Genomic DNA, 19,855 nt, shown 5'->3' with positions numbered 1-19,855 from the left:
AGCTCTTAATACAACATATAAAACCAAGTCGAGATTCATTGTTGATGTTAAATCGATTTTAATAGTCAAAAAATACAGAAGAGAAACGTTTAATCTAAAATGATCTGTTACATTAGCATCGTCTTTACATTATACAGGCGCTGTACAGAATCAGAATGACTTGTTTTTACATTGGTAAAGCAGACCTTTGTCTTATATCATTATGTCTCGTTTGATGGGAACCAGGGACGTTGCCATCACGGGGTGTAACTGGGACTGGGAGGAGATTTGCCCGATAAACAACCGATCAGAGCTCCTGCCCCAACATAATTTCCATCTCCACAAGACATTATTCCCGCTACAAGACTGGTCACCATGGTTCCAAAGAGAACACCCGCGGTTACCATAAATCTAAATTATGTATCGTGCTTTAGAATCAGCTGTAGTTATGATGATCACTGATCATTTCATTGTTATGATGAATAATATTATTATTTTTTAAAGATTTGTTACGTGGAGTCCTTGCTAAAACATTGTGGTATTGGTTTTATGAATAATGATGCTAATAAAGTTTGAGATCCATTAGGAAAATGGTGTGTCAGTGAATCTGTTTTTGAATGTCCCTGCTGTTTCTCCTCAAACTTCCTTTGGACAGTTGAAAAAGTCTTTGGCTGAGTTCTTCTGGGGAGCGGAGCTCACCGGGGGAGTAGCTATGAAAGGTCGCTCATCTCCCATATTGACGTTGTAGTATTTGGCTGAAAGACACGGGAAGAGGGTGTGTTAATGTGAGGAAAATATGGGCTCACTTGAGGTCTGGACTTGTAGTCATTTGCAGAGTACCCTTGTTTTGACTTGAACCATGCAAAATATAAAACTGGCAAAGGAAAATGTTAATCACTTCATATGTCCAAGAATTTTCAAGTTTGTGTAATAATATGATACTGACAGAACCACCAACAATGATCCATGTTTTGTCAGAAAAACATGACCTGTGGGAGGCCTCTTAATTGGCCACAGCAGACTCTGAGCCTCAATTTAGTGTATCTTAATGACAATGACTAGACAGACAAACACCTCCCTCCTTATGGAGTAAGAAAGGGCTGCTGTTGACACAAACTCCTAGGACAGGATCAGGACCAAGCTGTGCCAGCAGACCCATCTACTCCACCCTCCTCTCTCTGACCCACCCCACCCAGACACATGGGGCTCAGACGTGTCCAACATTACGTTGTATAAGGTCTAGTCTAGGACTGGATTTTTACAGCAGACCGACAGGTGCAGGGTTTTCCACCAAACCATTTATTTAATTTCTTTCATCAAAGACAGGGTACAGGCTCTGATTTGGTTAATAAAAATATTATCTTGGCTAAGTACTTACAGCGTGAGAAGAGGTAGTAGTTGTATCCCTCTGGTTTCCTGTGGGTGGGGATGGACACGGCGGAGGTCACGGTGGACGGGAAGCCTCTCCAGCTCAGACGGATGTTGATCTCCTGTCCCAGCAGGGGCACTGAGAGGAGAGACCGTTCAGTTTAGTGAATGACAAATGTCATTATTGAGGAGTGACATTTGAACTGGAACGTTTGTCTAGGTGTCTTGGAGTACAAATTCCAGTTTGAGGAAATTATGTAGTTCTTAAATTTGTCATGTTGCAATCTGTCAGTTTACTTCTAATAAAAACATTGTTGCGACATCCCACTACAATCTGATTCTGCACCCACACAACCTGACTATTGTGATTGCTTTCTCTAAATAACCTGTTTACATTCGGTGAACCTCGTTTCCTCTTTCTCTTACCCTCCTTCCGAGCCGCATCTCTGAGTCTTTATAGAGAACTAATGCATCTCAGATCAAATAAAACCTGTCCGTGACTGGTTTTCAAGGTTCTCACCACTGCCTGCCTCAGTCTGATAAAATGTTCAGTGAAAGGACTGAAATGTCAAGTTGGGCAGCTCATTACCTGCTTGCCTGGCAACACGGTTGCGTACGGTATGAACAGAGTAGTGGACCTTCCTGCCGCATGTAGGGCTGATGCCAGACTGGTAGGAATACTTCTGCACCAAGCCTCCTGGAACAGACAATCATACAGATATCAGACGTGGTAACTCAGGATACTACGGATGACATGGGCATGCTTGTTTGTTGTGCTTTACCAGAGACAGCCGAAACCTATGAGTAAATATATTATCACTGGCTTTAGCAATAAAAATATTCGAATTCGAATATTTATATCAGAGTTAATATTGTTGCATTATGGTGTTAGTCACAGGAGGTTGGTGGCACCTTAATTGGGGAGGACGGGCTCATAATGGCTGGAGTGGAATGGTATCAAATACAACAAACACATGGTTTCCATGTGTTTGATGCCATTTAATTCGCTCCGTTCCAGACATTATTATAAGCCGTCCTCCCCTCAGCAGCCTCCACTGGGTAAGTAGTGTACAGCAGTCAGTCACCTCTCTTGAAGAAGTAGACAGACTCTCTCCTCTTGCGGTACTCCGGCACAGACAGGGCAGCCGTGATCTGTCCTTGCAGCCCATCGAAGCCCACCCTGATCAGCTTGGGGTAGCCGGGCTCCATCATGCCATTCTCGAACCTCCAGTAGTTAGAACCCTATGGAGGGGAGAAGACACATAGATAAACAATTTTGTTCTCTATCAACTCCACTTAATGTAGTATAAAAGTAGGTTTTATAACACTATGTTTGGGATAGTCACATTCTAGGCCTATTGAACAGATATTACTGACTTGAAGTGAAGGGTATGACAAAATGGAAATTCTCCCATTTTGCTTTGGGTATCTTATGTTTTAATGTTACATAGGTGGTGTACCTTGAAGAAGTATGTCTTGCCCTGGCAGTTGCAGCGGGTGAAGACTGTGTCGATGGGAGAAGGGACACCCCACACGTCTGTGATCCCACGGGCAGGTCCAGGCACCCTATTGCTGTCCAACACCCAGAAATAGTGTCCTAAAGAAGGAGGACAGTGGAAGCAACACTGGTATTATGGTATGTCCATCTGCATCAAGTCCAATTACTTTTCATCCTCAATCTATTTTTTTATTTAACTAGGCAAGTTAAGAACAAATTATTTACAATGATGGCCTACCCCTGTATTATAGACTAGAAGATAGATACTAGAGGGTTGTCTTACTGTAGCTAACCATCTTTACCCTTGTAAATGAACGTGAAACATTTACAACATGTTTGGGGTTCTCTTGGGTTTGAAAAATAATCAGTGTCACATCTATAAAATGTGAATAAGAGCTGAAGGACAGTCCAGTCACAACATCACAAAGGCCTGACAGACAGGGTGCAGTCTGGGAATGCAAACCCAACATCTGGTGTGTCTGGTACATAGACGTATGTAATTACAGTATCTAGACCAAGTGTTATGGTCTGGCACTGACCTCTGAAAACCACCACGGTCCCATTCCTCAGCGTAGTCACCGCGCCGACGGGACGACCGCTGCAGATGTTGGTGTCATTGTGTTCATCTGGAGAAAAAGGAACCACATGAGGACTAATAAGAAAAACAAGTGAACCAGGACCATTTGAATTGTCTGTCCAAGTGTTAATTGGCTAAAGGGGCAATCAGCAGTTGCTACAGCAATTCTTTTTTACTTATAAATGAATGACATGTACCCATTGATTCCTGAAGAATATAACAGTTCATGAGCTTAGTTCAGCTGTCGTACTTTATCAGAACCCAAAATATAAGCTTGTTTTACTCCAATGTTTATAAACAAAGTAAATGTAAACAAACACTATATAGCCTCAACATGGTTAAAACTATAATTTTGATATCAGGGTTGGTCAGTCCTTTTATCCATAGTCTATATTTCTCCCATCCCTCAGCTTTTTACTTAAACAGTGGCGTGAGAATGCTTTGTTTTTGTTTCAACTGCTGATTGCCGCTTTAATGTGACCTCTTTCTGTTTTTCTCTGAAGGAGCGGAGTACTTTTTTCCAAACCACAGAAAGTGCTGGACTGTCTTGTTAGGCTATGGGAAAACTGTCACCTTTGACTGTCACCAGTTAATATAGTGCAGCTCCACTTGGCAAGAGGAAGCTCTTTTCATCCAAGATAAGTAATACAATCCCATTCTACACATTAAGGAAAGGATAGGCTGGCAAATCTACCTAGTAATAAGGCTGGTGACTACCATTGTACAGTAATGAGGCTGGTGACTCTACCATTGCCCAGTAATGAGGCTGGTGACTCTACCATTGCCCAGTAATGAGGCTGGTGACTCTACCATTGCCCAGTAATGAGGCTGGTGACTCTACCATTGCCCAGTAATGAGGCTGGTGACTCTACCATTGCCCAGTAATGAGGCTGGTGACTCTACCATTGCCCAGTAATAGGTGCTCTACCACTTTGACTGTTTCTTTGCAATAGTATTAAAGTAAGACAAAGCAAGGTCCAACATGGTTAAGCTTACCTGCTTGGTAGTCCCTGGGGTTGTCTGTGCCCAGATCTTGGTTGATATCAGTGAGGGTGCTGGGCCGTGTAGGACTGGGCTTGGGTTTCCCTGTGGGTTTGCTGGGCTTGGGTTTCTCCGTGGTTTTGTTGGGGGTGGGTTTGATGGTGAGGACGAGAGTGAGCTTCATGGGGTCGGTAGTGGTCTCCTCTGGTGCGGCCTCGTCTCCTTTCTCTTCATGTTCCGTTGGGTCTGTTGATGCGGCCTGAGGATCTGAGGTGGGAGGCGTTGCCAGATCTCCAGTCTGGGGGACACTGCTGTCATCAAAACTATCTGGGGTGTCCCCTCTGCCAGGTTTAGCTTCGGGACCACTCTCAGATGCTGGTGCCTCATTCTCCTTGGAGCTGTCCTGCTCTGAGCTTGGGGTATCTCCTTTAGTGGCACTGGGTGTCTGGTCAGGCTTGGTGGGGGGGGTGGTGCTGTCTAGAGATGCAGGGGTAGCCTCAGGATCCTCTGTACCCTGTGTGGGGCTGGTAGAGGTTGGGTCGGAGGCTGGTGTGGTGGCAGCATTCTCTAGGTTTGAGGGTGTGGGTTCAGAGTCCTTTGGCAGTGTGTTCTCAGATTCTGCCTCCTGACCCTCAGGGTCCAATTCACTCTGTCCTTCAGATAGGAGTTCAAGGGTGTCCTCTGCAGGAGTAGGCCCAGGCTGGGGCTCTGAGCTCGGGAAGACCTGGTCGGAGGCAGAGGTGGGCTCAGAGAAGGATCCAGGGGGAGTTGTGTCTAATGCAGACGGGCTGCTGCTGGAATCAGGCTGTCCCTCAGGAACACTGGAGTCTGTGAGTTAGAAAAACATGAGATTTGATGTCTGTCAGATTTTGATTTGACTCCAAATGACTCAAAGTAGATTGTGAAACACCTTGTCAAATGCAATTTCCAGGAACAGTGAAATAGTGATATGTGTGATATACACCTGAAACCCCACCTCTTTAAGGAATACCTAGGATAGGATAAAGTATTCCTTCTGACCCCCCCCCCCCCCCCCCCCCCTTAAAAGATTTAGATGCACTATTGTAAAGTGGCTGTTCCACTGGATGTCATAAGGTGAATGCACCAATTTGTAAGTCGCTCTGGATAAGAGCGTCTGCTAAATGACTTAAATGTAAATGTAAATATGGCTCAGCTATCATCTCCCAAACTGTGCCCAGATGCTGTGGTGTGTATTGTTGGATTCGAAATTGTGAACATTGAGATATTAAAGACATGATAGATCAGACGCATAGTATATTAAGGAGTGAGATCTGTAGAAAGACAGAGTGGCTGTGGATTGTGCTGGGTGGACGGGAGGAGATCAAAGGATTGCTATAGGGGAGGCAGATGGACATCTGTGGACTAGGTGAAGGAGGGGTTGAGGTCAGGAGGTGAGGTCAGATCCCCTGAAGGGAGTAATAAGGGTTTAGTATCCTGTTACCCTCTTCCTGTGGAACCATAAGAAGGAGGAGTGTCTTAAGTGGGATATACAGTGGGGCAAAAAAGTATTTAGTCAGCCACCAATTGTGCAAGTTCTCCCACTTAAAAAGATGAGAGAGGCCTGTAATTTTCATCATAGGTACACTTCAACTATGACAGACAAAATGAGGGGAAAAAATCCAGAAAATCACATTGTAGGATTTTCAATGAATTTATTTGCAAATTATGGTGGAAAATAAGTATTTGGTCAATAACAAAAGTTTATCTCAATACTTTGTTATATACCCTTTGTTGGCAATGACAGAGGTCAAACGTTTTCTGTAAGTCTTCACAAGGTTTTCACACACTGTTGCTGGTATTTTGGCCCATTCCTCCATGCAGATCTCCTCTAGAGCAGTGATGTTTTGGGGCTGTTGCTGGGCAACACGGACTTTCAACTCCCTCCAAAGATTTTCTATGGGGTTGAGATCTGGAGACTGGCTAGGCCACTCCAGGACCTTGAAATGCTTCTTACGAAGCCACTTCTTCGTTGCCCGGGCGGTGTGTTTGGGAGCATTGTCATGCTGAAAGACCCAGCCACGTTTCATCTTCAATGCCCTTGCTGATGGAAGGAGGTTTTCACTCAAAATCTCACGATACATGGCCCCATTCATTCTTTCCTTTACACGGATCAGTCGTCCTGGTCCCTTTGCAGAAAAACAGCCCCAAAGCATGATGTTTCCACCCCCATGCTTCACAGTAGGTATGGTGTTCTTTGGATGCAACTCAGCATTCTTTGTCCTCCAAACACGACGAGTTGAGTTTTTACCAAAAAGTTATATTTGTTTCATCTGACCATATGACATTCTCCCAATCTTCTTCTGGATCATCCAAATGCTCTCTAGCAAACTTCAGACGGGCCTGGACATGTACTGGCTTAAGCAGGGGGACACGTCTGGCACTGCAGGATTTGAGTCCCTGGCGGCGTAGTGTGTTACTGATGGTAGGCTTTGTTACTTTGGTCCCAGCTCTCTGCAGGTCATTCACTCTGTAGGTCTGTAGGTCCCCCCGTGTGGATCTGGGATTTTTGCTCACCGTTCTTGTGACCATTTTGACCCCACGGGGTGAGATCTTGCGTGGAGCCCCAGATCGAGGGAGATTATCAGTGGTCTTGTATGTCTTCCATTTCCTAATAATTGCTCCCACAGTTGATTTCTTCAAACCAAGCTGCTTACCTATTGCAGATTCAGTCTTCCCAGCCTGGTGCAGGTCTACAATTTTGTTTCTGGTGTCCTTTGACAGCTCTTTGGTCTTGGCCATAGCGGAGTTTGGAGTGTGACTGTTCGAGGTTGTGGACAGGTGTCTTTTATACTGATAACAAGTTCAAACAGGTGCCATTAATACAGGTAACGAGTGGAGGACAGAGGAGCCTCTTAAAGAAGAAGTTACAGGTCTGTGAGAGCCAGAAATCTTGCTTGTTTGTAGGTGACCAAATACTTATTTCCCACCATAATTTGCAAATAAATTCATAAAAAATCCTACAATGTGATTGTCTGGATTTTTTTCCCTCATTTTGTCTGTCATAGTTGAAGTGTACCTATGATGAAAATGACAGGCCTCTCTCATCTTTTTAAGTGGGAGAACTTGCACAATTGGTGGCTGACTAAATACTTTTTTGCCCCACTGTATATACCTGTGATGGTGAGAAATGTTTGTTTGGCTGTCTGAATTACAGCTGTAAAGATCCTTTGGCTTGGTTAAGCTTCTCTAGTGTCTGAGTTATTTACTCTGAAAAATAAGAACCTAACAGTATATATGCATTTTGTAAACTCCTGTCCTGACTGCACAATGAAGATCGAATTTAATTGAATCACTTACCTGCTGTCTCAGTGGGAACCACCTTGGCTGGTTCGGCAAGGTAGGGGTTGAGGTTGGCCTCTGCTGGTGGGGTCCCCTCTTGGCCTGGTGTTGCCTCTGGATCCAATTCCTCAGGGAAGGGTGTGTAGTCCCCCTCTAAAATGGCCTCTTGCTCAGCCTCAGGAGAGGGAACAGGGAGATCTGGCCAGGTCTCACCCTTTATATCTGTGGAAGGGAATAATGGCAAATTAATGTAAAATTCACAATCACACATCTTCTAACTAGCAATTCAGCATAGGCTGAATAAAAAGTGAATTTGTAGCGATGTTGAGAAACATTGAAAGGGAAAAAAGTTTCTCTCACCATCTCCCTGTTCATCCTGGAGTTCTGGTTCTGGAGTGACCAATGGCATGAACTGGTCATCTGACAAATTTGAAAATGAATTTAACTGAGTTATAGGTGGCATGTGTAATTACACAACTCTGTGTCTCTGATATTTTCCTATTTTTCTAGTTCATCCTGGCATGTCTTGAATCAAACCACAGACACTGATGACATTCCAGGCTGGAATACACTTCTACAGTGCCAACGGATCTGTAGTGGGCTGGCCAGAGTGTATCAATCCAAAAACACCCTGTTTTGTCCCGAATCGACCTTTGTGTTGCAACCCACATATAACACTCCCATCTCCTCATCCATCCTGGCCTCATCTCTCCTTTCCTCACTTCTCTCTTTGATTGAGACTGTGCCTGTTGCCCTCCTCCACACGGCCCACTCATAATGACATTATTTCCCCATGTTTCTCTTGGCCGTTGGGGCTGGCACGGACACAGAGCTGCTGGCTACCTCTGAGGAGACATGGCCTCCGGGCTCCGGCTCAAGTCACAGCTAGAGAGAATGTCACAGCAGCAGGACAGGCAGCCAATCCAAAATATCTTGGAATCACACTCTCTTCCATTTTTGACTGGTCAGGAAAAGTTCAAAAGATCTGTGTTTTTCATTAGACAATATTACTCTCTTATTACAGGGAATGTTTTGACTTTGTCGTTGGAAGATGTTGGGCTGAGTGAATAATTGTGAAAATTCAATTTTCATTCTTATTTAGGGCTGAAGTGTTGGTTATCCATCTCCTCAGTAAGGTTGTTCTGAAGACACTGACCTTCATTTAGTTCCTCCTGTGGATTGGGAGTCATCTCTGGCTCCTCATTTGGCTGGATCTGGGGAGGCTCTGGCTCTGGTGTGTCAACCAAGTACTAAATGAGTCAGAGTATCCAAAAGCAACAAACTTTCCTATAATATCTCAAATCTATTATCATAATTATTGCTTTATGAAATATACCTTTTGGTTTGTTATCAATTACGTTATTGCATGAGCTAGTCTTCGGTGTTGTACTGGCTGGTTTTGTGCTTGTAGTGGTAAATACTAAAACAGAAAATAGTTAAGATGAACAGACAGGCTTCTGCATTTTAACATGCATAACGATATTGATATGAATATACTGCACGAATAGTGCCAGCATGCCTATCTTTAAATAAAAGCTATACCTTTTGGTTTTTCATCATTTACGTTATTACATGAGCTAGTCTTCAGTGGTGTTGTGCTGCCTGTTTTTTTGGTGTCTAGTAATTATTAAAAGAGAAAATAATGAACTGACGTAGGCTACTGCATGAGTTTAACATTTACATGCATATTTACATGCATAGTGCCAACATGCCTATCTTTAAATCAACTAACTCTAACCACTTTTTCATTGTAAGTCAATACTATAATTTATACGATGTTATTTCATATTATACATAATATTTCATACATTAAATGATATGCTATCTTTACCTGTGGATGCAATACAGAAAAGTTAGTGTCTACAGAAAGTATTCACACCCCTTGACTTTTTCCACATTTTGTTGTTACAGCCTGAATTTAAAATGGATTCAATTGAGAATTTTTGTGACTGGTCTACACAAAATACCCCATAACTCAAAGTATAATTACTTTTACAAATTAATAAAAAATACAAATTAAATGAGATGTCTTCTGTCAATAAGTATTCAACCCCTTTGTTATGGCAAGCCTAAATAAGTTCAGTGGTAAAAATGTGCTTAACAAGTCAGCTTAATAGCATTTAACATGATTTTTTAATGACTACCGCATATCTGTACCCTACACATACAATTATATGTAAGGTCCCTCAGTGGAACAGTGAATTTAAAACACAGATTCAACCCCAAAGACCAGGGAGGTTTTCCAATGCCTCACAAAGAAGGACACCTATTGGTAGATGAGTAAACGTTTTAAAAAAGCAGATATTGAATATCCCTTTGAGCATTGTCAAGTTATTAATTACACTTTGGATGGTGTATCAATTCACCCAGTCACTACAAAGATACAGGCGTACTTCCTAACTCAGTTGCCGGAGAGGAAGGAAATCGCTCAGGGATTTCACCATGAGGCCAATGGTGACTTTAAAACAGTTACAGAGTTGAATTTCTGTGATAGGAGAGAACTGAGGATAGATCAACAACATTGTAGTTACTCTGCAATACTAATCTAATTGACAGAGTGAAAAGAGAAAAGAAGGAAGCCTGAACAGAATACAAATATTCCAAAACATGCATCCTATTTTCAACAAGGTACTAAAGTAATACTGCAAACTGTGTCAAAGCAATTCACTTTTTGTCCTGAATATCAAGTGTTATGTTTCGGGCAAATCCAATTCAACACATTACTGAGTACCACCCTTCATATTTTCAAGCATAGTGGTGGCTGCATCATGTTATGGGTATGCTTGTAATAGTTCAGGACTAGGGAGTTTTTCAGGATAAAAAAAGAAACGGAATAGAGCTAAGCACAGGCACATTTCTAGAGGAAAACCTGGTTCAGTCTACTTTCCACCAGACACTGGGAGATGAATTCCCCTTTCAGCAGGACAATAACCTAAACCACAAGGCCAAATCTATTATACACTTACCAAGAAGACAGTGACTGTTCCTGAGGGGCCGAGTTACAGTTAGACTTAAATCTACTTGAAAATCGAGCGCAAGACCTGAAAATGGAGGTCTAGCAATGATCAACAACCAATTTGATAGAGCTTGAAGAATTTTGAAAATAATAATGGGCAAATGTTGCACAATTCAGGTGTGGAAAGCTTACCCAGAAAGACTCACAGATGTAATCACTGCCAAAGGTGCTTCTACAAAGTATTGACTCGGGTGTGAATACTTATGTAAATGAGAGATTTCTGTATTTCTATTTCAATAAATTAGCAAACATGTCTAAAAACATGTTTTCACTTTGTCATTGTGGGTTATTGTTTGTAGATGGGTGAGAATACATTTATTGAATCAATTTTGAATTCAGGCTGTAACGCAACAAAATGTGGAATAAGTCAAGGGGTATGAATACTTTCTGAAGGTACCGTACATGCAAAAAAAACATGCATGGTTTCAGTGTAGAATTGTACTTCAGAAGACCATGTTAAGTGTGTTTGACATTTTACTAACCTTCAATACCACACTGGCTCTTGTAATCTGGGCAGCACTTGCTGTAGCGAGCGCAGTCCGGATCACAGTCACACTGCCTGCCTCTCTTAAAGGATTCGCCACACCGCCCTTTACACGAGTCACCTGGTACACAGACACAGTCAGACATACAGTACATCCATTATCACACCAGTCCCCTCCTGGTTATGTTATAACCCATGCATAATACCTGTACACCCATGTGCGTCTATATCATCTAAAAACATGTCACGCATTCTCATGGGTTATTATGATCCACATCTTGTTTATCATAATGTAATGTCACTTGGATACCACAAATAAATAGATAAAAGTCCTTACTGGTGGTGCACTGGGATTCGTAGTCTTTACAGCACTCCTCGTGAGTGAGACAGTCATAATCACACTGGCACATGTAACCTCTGTAATACTCTCCTCCACATCTCCCACTACAGCTTGCTATACAGAAAGGTCAACAACATAAATAATATTTTGTGTCATTCAGTAGTCTAGCACACAGTCATGGAGATATATCCACAAAAAGACAGTCACAAGTCACCAGCTATGACAACAGTATCAACATCATTCCAACAATAAGGCCTTGTTACATGGACTTGTCACTTGTCACACTGACAAGATAATGGTGGAATCCTACATTACAGAGCCAGAAAAAACTATTTCCCCCTCCTAGTTAATCATTTGTGAATGAGTAAATAGAAATCAGTGTATATAAAGCATATACAGTCTGTTATACTTTTACAGAAAGAAATTCAGTACGCTCATGGTAATTTACATAGTGACAACATGCATCCTTTTCATCTCTAATGGAGGTTAGAACAATTTAGAGTAAAACCCAGAAACGCCACACATCAGAAAACAAATCAAAGCAATTTACATATGCAGTGATTAGAAATACTCACACTGAGCAGAATTGAATGGGAGAGCACAAGCCAGCAGAAGAAGAGCAGAAAGAACTGATGGAGTCATCTTCACAGGTGTTCTCTGTTTCAACCTGAGCAATGGCATTCAGACAGACAGAAAGGAGAGAAGAAAGAACATCACAACTCAATTAATTTATATTCCATTATAAATCATATAGCCTATACACAATGACTTAAGAGTGAAAGGTCTCACTGTACCTTGAAAGAGTGAACCTCCGTCCAGATCCTGCTGAGTCCTGCACTGTGTCTGCTTTTATAAGAAATGTGAGAGGCAGGCTGCCGGTTTCTTCTCTGACAGGGATTCCCGTTAATTGGAGAATCCGGTCCAATTAAAACCCACAAGTGATTCGCAGACTAGACTCCTACGCACTGAAGGGAGGGAACCCTAGACTGCACATTTCTCCCTGCACATTTTGAGTAAGAGTTGGACCTGCTCCAACACACGTGTTTACTGTGCCAGTCAGATGACATCACTCAGACTGGTGTACCCTTTTCTTTCAAAACAAGATTACAAAAAGAAGTTCAGCAAAAGGGTATTACATTAACTCAAGATAGGCTTATGCTATTTATTTAGTCTTTTCAGATCATTCCTATGAATATTGGCTAAGGTGGCAATCTGAAATGGGTAGGGTTATTCTATCTTTTTCCGAATTCAATAAAATTCTGTTTTAATCTCAAAATTCAATCAAGGAAACTTGAATAAATATTTTGTGTTCAGATCCAAAATATCTTTTGCCACTATTTTTCAGGAAGAAGTAGCCTATTTCATTCGATTAGGATATTGCATGATTATGTGATTATGCAATGATTATGGTAATATTTTACTAGAAACGAATAGACTGGTGGGACCACGCCAGTCTTCTACTCAGAAGACTGTTTTTATTCTTAGAATGATTGGTGTGGTTTAGCCTGTGTGGTCAGGCTGGTCACTGGTTGTTACTCATGCCACATATAAATAAAAGTGTGATTTAGTGAACTTGACTGTGAGACTGCCTTTGAAAGGCAGGACAAGTCTGTCAAAACCATATCCATGCCCCATTGCCAAGAAAACAATGTGTCATAATGACACATGGGATCAATGTTATTCTTAATGCTAAAAACCTAGGCCTACCTGATTCAATGCAGATGTTGATTCAATGCTGACCGGTCACTGAAATGTTTAAGTAGCATAGCCACTTATCACATCAAACTCAGCTAACAACAAATGTTCCCATACCTTCAGAGAACATTACCTAATGTTTTCTTAAAAATGTTCCAGTGATGTGCAAGGACAGTTTCCAAGAGGCCATTCCCTTAATAATGTCAAACAGAACTTACCCAGAAAGTGGTTACCATGTTCTCAGAATATTCAATATTAATATGTCTAGACACGTTTTATTGGAACCTTGCAAAAATATTCCTGTGTCCAGTTTTCTGAGGGTTAGGAGATTATTCCATCAACGTCACACCAAACATAAACAGAACATGTTCTCAGAATATAAGATATTAATGTTCTAGACACGTTTCATGCAAACGTTGCAAGAACTCTCCTGTGTATCAGTCATCAAGATGTCACCTGATGGTCCCAAGGGTAGCACTACAGGTTAAATGAGACATTGACATAGACATGGTGGCCTAGCAGGAAGATCATAATGCTGTGAACCAAAATATTGTGAGTTCAAATCCCAGGTGAGGACATGTTGAATAAAAATTACAGTATAAATGAGCATGCCCATGTAATCACGTACAGGTACCTGCCAAAATAAAGGACACAAACATCGTAATAGGGTGTTGGGCCACCACAAGCCAGAACAGCCTCAATGCGCCTTGGCATAGATTCTACATGTGTCTGGAACTCTATTGGAGGGATGCGAAACCACTAGACACAAACTATTACTGACCTATATCCATCCTGCCCTGCCTTTCTAAAGTCTTCGAAAGCCTAGCGAACAAACAGGTCACCGACCATCTCGAATCCCACCGTACCTTCTCCACTATGCAATCCGGTTTCCGAGCTGGTCACGGGTGCACCTCAGCTATGCTCAAGGTTCTAAACGATATCATAACCACCATCAATAAAAAACAGTACTGTGCAGCCGTCTTCATCGACCTGGCCAAGGCATTCGACTATGTCAATCACCGTATTCTTATCGGCAGACTCAACAGCCTTGGTTTCTCTAATGACTGCCTCGCCTGGTTCACAAACTACTTATCAGACAGAGTTCAGTGTGTCAAATCGGAGGGCCTGTTGTCCGGACCTCTGGCAGTCTCTATGGGTTGCCACAGGGTTTAAATCTCGGGGCGACTCTTTTCTCTTTATATCAATGATGTCGCTCTTGCTGCGGGTGATTCTTTGATCCACCTCTACGCAGATGACACCATTCTGTATACATCTGGTCCTTCTTTGGACACTGTGTTAACAAACCTCTAAACGAGCTTCAATGCCAAACAACACTCCTTCCGTTGCCTCCAACTGCTCTTAAATGCAAGTAAAACTAACTGCATGCTCTTCAACCGATCGCTGCCCACACCTGCCCGCCCGTCCAGCATCACTACTCTGGACGGTTCTGACTTAGAATATGTGGACAACTACAAATACCTAGGTGTCTGGTTAGACTGTAAACTCTCCTTCCAGACTCACAATCCAAAATTAAATCTAGAATCAGCTTCCTATTTCGCAACAAAGCATCCTTCACTCATGCTGCCAAACATACCCTCGTAAAACTGACTATCCTACCAATTCTTGACTTCGGCAATGTAATTTACAAAATAGCCTCCAACACTCTACTCAGCAAATTGGATGCAGTCTATCACAGTGCCGTCCGTTTTGTCACCAAAGCCCCATATACTATCCACCACTGCGACCTGTATGCTCTCGTTGGCTGGCCCTCGCTTCATATTCGTTGCCAAACCCACTGGCTCCAGGTCGTCTATATAAGTCTTTGCTAGGTTAAGCCCCGCCTTATCTCAGCTCACTGGTCACCATAGCAGCACCCACCACGCGCTCCAGCAGGTATATGTCACTGGTCACCCGCAAAGCCAATTCCTCCTTCGGCCGCCTTTCCTTCCAGTTCTCTGCTGCCAATGACTGGAACGAACTGCAAAAATCACTGAAGCTGGAGACTCATATCTCCCTCACTAGCTTTAAGCACCAGCTGTCAGAGCATCTCACAGATCACTGCACCCGTACATAACCCATCTGTAAATAGCCCATCCAACTACCTCATCCCATTACTTTTATTTATTTTGCTCCTTTTCACCCCAGTATCTCTACTTGCACACGCATCTTCTGCACATGTATCACTCCAGTGGTTAATTGCTATTTTGTAATTATTTAGCCACTATGGCCTATTCATTGCCTTACCTCCCTTATCCTACCTCATTTGCACACACTGTATATAGACTTTTTCTATTGTATTATTGACTGTATGTTTGTGATTCCATGTGTAACTCTGTGTTGTTGTTTGTGTCACACTGCTTTGCTTTATCTTGGACAGGTCGCAGTTGTAAATGAGAACTTGTTCTCAACTAACCTACCTGGTTAAATAAAGGTGAAATACATTTTTTTAAATAAAACATTTGGCAGTTACTGTGCCTTCAGAAAGTATACACACTCCTTGACTTTTTCCACATTTTGTTGTTGCAATGTGGAATTGGAATGGATTTAATTGTAATTTTTAGTCAATGATCTACACAAAATACTTTGGAATATCAAAGTTAAAGAAACATTCTAACATCTGTAAAACATGTATGACAAATAAAACCCTAATATATATATATCTTGATTATATAAGTATTCAACCCCCTGAGCCAATATAATCACCTTTGGCAGTGATTACAGCTGTGAGTCTTTCTGGGTAAATCTCTTAAGAGCTTTGCACACCTGGATTGTACAATATTTGCACATTATTATTTTAAAAATTCCTCAAGCTCTGTCAAGTTGGTTGCTGATCATTGCTAAACAGTCTTGCCATAGATTTTCAAGATGATTTAAGTAAAAACTGTAACTAGGCCACTCAGGAACATTCAATGTCATCTTGGTAATCTGTCATCTGTCTGGGGTCTGGGGCTCCTCTCCTGGGGGTGGACCTTTTTTGCAAGAGAAACAGCTGCTAGTGCACCACATATGCGACCTTGAACACAATAACAGGCAGGTTAGTGACATTTGCCACACATTTGCTCCCAACTCCCTGCATGCTGTTTTCTATGGCTGTTGAGTGTAATTAATGAACTGAGACAGAAACACTATCTTAATTCAATCCTGCAGCAAGAGGAAATGTGAATTATAATTCATGTACATTTTTGTAGGGGTTGATACATTTTTCGTTAGAACAAATCAAGTCATATTTTTAAGAGGAAATTACTAACTTTAGAATCCTTTTTAAACCTTAAATACACTACAATTTGCATTTCCTGTTATGTATCTGCAACAACAGAGTGATCAAATTAAGATAGCAGATCGTACATAGTTACTGTGCCCCACAGACTTGGAATGAACTCCAGGGCACAGTTAAGCTGGATAGTTTTGTCCCCTATGCTTGCTTCAAGGCATTAATAGAACACCTGCTCATACAGGATTGCACTTGTTTTGTTTAATTGCTTTATTAGATTGTTGTTTGTACTTTTTCCTTATTTTTATGCATCTTGTATTTTGTATATTAATCTGTATTTCAAGCAGTAAGAAGGCAGTAAAATATTTGGACCGCAGTCGCGCACAACCATTAGGTCTTAATTCTCACAGCCAGACAGCTCTCTTGGCTCCCCACTTTCTTGTCGTGATCAGCACACTTGTAGAAGCCTGTGCCTGCACTGGTCACATTGTCTATGGTCATCTCTGTAACTTTCACAGAAACAACCTCTATCTTTGTAGATGGTGGTCTGGCTAGGTTTGCGGAACTAGTACTGGCATCACATCTCCCTCAGTGACAGGGTGAGCAGGGCCCAGAATGTTAATGGAACCTGTGAGACAGAGAGGACAAGAAAAGACACTAGACTACTACATCTAGTGCAGATTATCTGGTATGTTATGGATAATCTCCATTGCACAAGGCATTTGCCCCCCCCCCCCCCCCCCCCCCCACAATGCTGCCAATGTATCAGTGATCAGTGATACAGGTGGCCTGAATCACAGATCACTGTGACGTTGCCGCTCTCACACCAGTACAGCCCACAGTAGAGAGAGGCTGCATGCTCCAGGAACCTCCTTCCTGACAGTGCCCTCTAGTGTCTGACACCCAGACCTAACTCCAAAGTCAGTGAGCTGCCACAATGTCCAGTCTGTGGAGTTACTCTCTGTGGAGTTACTCTCTGTGGAGTTACTCTCTGTGGAGTTACACAGCAGGGCACTGGAGAGAGAAGCGCTCCCTTTGGAAGTGCTGTTGGCTGCTGGGGATCACTGCCAGGGAAGGTGGGGGGCGGGGTTACTGAGTAAGATCGTGGTTGAGCCAGCCTGGCACCAGTACCCACTGCCGTTGTCCCTGGCAACTACAGTGATGTAGTAACTGTCTCCACAGACAAGGCATTTGGGGTGATAACTTTGTGAGGTGTGTGTCTGAACCAGCGATGTCCAGGACCAGTTAGCACCTGTTTTCAAACTCCATCTTAAGGACATAGACTCCTTTAAGTAGATGGCTGATCCAGAGGTTCAAACATACACAAGCTCCCTGATACTGGGAGACCCTAGAGAAAGAGGGATAGCACAACCAAATGACCTGGATTGCAGCTGAGATTACATTAAAAGTACATAGCGCAAGTGATCAATGCTTTTCAAGATTTTGCGCAGATTATTACAGCAATTGTGAAGATCTCCACAGACCGCCTACAGTACCTTTGCATGATATCTTAAACAAACATGCGTTCTATGATTGCATAAGACATTTACAGTGCCTTCAGAAAGTATACAGCCCCCTTGACTTTTTCCACATTTTGTTGTCTTACAGCTGAATTTAAAATGGATAAAATGTATATTTTTTTGTCAATGGCCTACACACAATACCCCATAATGTCAAAATGAAAAGCTGAGATGTCTTGAGTCAATAACTTTCAAACCCTTTGTTATGCCAATCCTTAATAAGTTCAGGAGTAAAAATTTGCTTAACAAGTCACGTAATACGTTGCATGGACTCACTCCGTGTGGCAGACATTGAATATCCTTTTGAGTATGGTGAAGTTATTAATTACACTTTGGATGGTGTATCAATACACCCAGCCACTACAAAGATAGAGGTGTCCTTCCTAACTCAGTTGCCAGAGAGGAAGAAAACCGCTCAGGGATTTCACGATGAGGCCAATGGTGACTTTAAAACAGTTACAGAGTTGAATGTCTGTGATAGGAGAAAACTAAGGATGGATCAACAACATTGTAGGTACTCCACAATACTAACCTAATTGACAGAGTAAAGAAGGAAGCTGGTACATAATACAAATATTCCAAAACATGCATCCTGTTTGTAACAAGACACTAAAGTAATACTGCAAAAAATGTGTCAATGCAATTAAGTTTTTGTCCTGAATACAAAGTGTTATGTTAGGGACAAATCCAATACAACACATTTAAAAATATATATATATTTAACTAGGCAAGTCAGGCAAGTCTTCTTATGGCTGCAATCCCGTTAACGGGATGATATGAGAACAGCCTAATTAATCACTAACCTTTGATGATCTTCATCAGATGACACTCATAGGACTTCATGTTACACAATACATGTATGTTTGTTTGATAAAGTTCATATTTATATAAAAAAATCTGAGTTTACATTGGCGTGTTACGTTCACTAGTTCCAAAAACATCCAGTGATAGTGCATAGCCACATCTATTCAACAGAAATACTCATCATAAATGTAGATGATAATACAAGTTATACACATGGAATTATAGATATACCTCTCCTTAATTCAACCGCTGTGTCAGATTTCAAAAAAACTTTACGGAAAAAGCAAACCATGCAATAATCTGAGACGGCGCTCAAAACTATAGTCAAATTAGCCGCCATGTTGGAGTCAACAGAAACCAGAAATTACATGATAAATATTCCCTTACCTTTGATGATCTTCATCAGAATGCACTCCCAGGAATCCCAGGTCCACAATAAATGCTTGATTTGTTCGATAATGTCCGTTATTTATGTCCAATTAGCTACTTTGATTAGCGCGTTTGGTAAACAATTCCAAAGTCACGAAGTGCGTTCACTAAAACGTGACGAAATGTCCAAAAGTTCCGTAACAGTCAGTAGAAACATGTCAAACGATGTATTGAATCAATCTTTAGAATGTTGTTAACATAAATCTCGAATAACGTTCCAACCGGAGAATTACATTGACTTCAGATGAGCGATGGAACGGAGCTCCCTCTCATGTGAACGCGCATGTTCAAAGAATGGTCACCTCATGGCAGTGGTGACTCATTCCTGTCTCCTTCGGCCCCCCTTCACAGTAGAGTCATCAGACAAAGTTCTACAGACTGTTGACATCTAGTTCTGTTATACTCACAGACATAATTCAAACAGTTTTAGAAACTTCAGAGTGTTTTCTATCCAATACTAATAATAATATGCATATATTAGCAACTATGACTGAGGAGCAGGCCGTTTACTCTGGGCACCTCTGTGCACCTCTGTGCACCTTTCATCCAAGCTACTCAATACTGCCCCTTCAGCCACAAGAGTTTAAGAACAAATTCTTATTTAAAATGACAGCCTAGGAACAGTGCCTTGTTCAGGGGCAGAACGACAGATT

The 19,855-nt window shown here is 41.9% G+C and overlaps 2 protein-coding genes across 10 annotated transcripts in view; one reads left to right on the top strand and one right to left on the bottom strand.

The window, feature by feature from the left end:
• Positions 1-573, top strand: part of LOC120054935 (nucleoprotein TPR-like) — a 45,559-nt gene extending 44,986 nt beyond the window's left edge. For all 7 annotated transcript variants that reach the window (XM_039002694.1, XM_039002691.1, XM_039002692.1 and 4 more), the window contains one exon: positions 226-573. In XM_039002694.1, coding sequence (XP_038858622.1) covers positions 226-278 — 53 coding nt within the window. In that variant the 3' untranslated portion in view covers positions 279-573. The remainder of the gene's footprint in view (positions 1-225) is intronic.
• On the bottom strand, positions 35-12,560 carry prg4b (proteoglycan 4b). Of its 3 annotated transcripts, XM_039002696.1 has the most exons (15): positions 12,338-12,560; positions 12,119-12,210; positions 11,541-11,657; positions 11,202-11,324; positions 9,040-9,123; positions 8,860-8,934; positions 8,064-8,123; positions 7,722-7,925; positions 4,419-5,231; positions 3,385-3,471; positions 2,808-2,944; positions 2,433-2,589; positions 1,937-2,044; positions 1,358-1,486; positions 35-734 (listed from the first exon to the last, which is right to left on the bottom strand). In XM_039002696.1, exons 2-15 carry the CDS (start codon positions 12,183-12,185, stop codon positions 616-618), a joined length of 2,280 nt encoding a protein of 759 aa, XP_038858624.1. In that variant the 5' UTR covers positions 12,186-12,210; positions 12,338-12,560; the 3' UTR covers positions 35-615. The 3 variants fall into 3 exon arrangements, with proteins under 3 accessions (XP_038858624.1, XP_038858625.1, XP_038858626.1); XM_039002697.1 differs by lacking the exon at positions 9,040-9,123; XM_039002698.1 differs by lacking the exon at positions 11,541-11,657.
• Positions 12,561-19,855: the final 7,295 nt, after the last annotated feature.

The sequence above is a fragment of the Salvelinus namaycush genome, chromosome 10 (assembly GCF_016432855.1).
Source record: "Salvelinus namaycush isolate Seneca chromosome 10, SaNama_1.0, whole genome shotgun sequence".
Taxonomy (NCBI): Eukaryota; Metazoa; Chordata; class Actinopteri; order Salmoniformes; family Salmonidae; genus Salvelinus; species Salvelinus namaycush.
The sequence above is the reverse complement of the archived record's forward strand: the minus strand, read 5'-3'. Positions and strand labels throughout refer to the sequence as shown.

Bases quoted from the DNA above. Each gene is read 5' to 3' on its own strand.
- prg4b (XM_039002696.1), bottom strand. From the start codon at position 12,185: ATGACTCCATCAGTTCTTTCTGCTCTTCTTCTGCTGGCTTGTGCTCTC. The intron at 2,945-3,384 runs GTCAGTGCCAGA...CTCCTTCTTTAG, and splicing joins GACCGTGGTGGTTTTCAGAG to GACACTATTTCTGGGTGTTG. The intron at 735-1,357 runs GTAAGTACTTAG...CGTGTCTTTCAG, and splicing joins CTACTACCTCTTCTCACGCT to CCAAATACTACAACGTCAAT.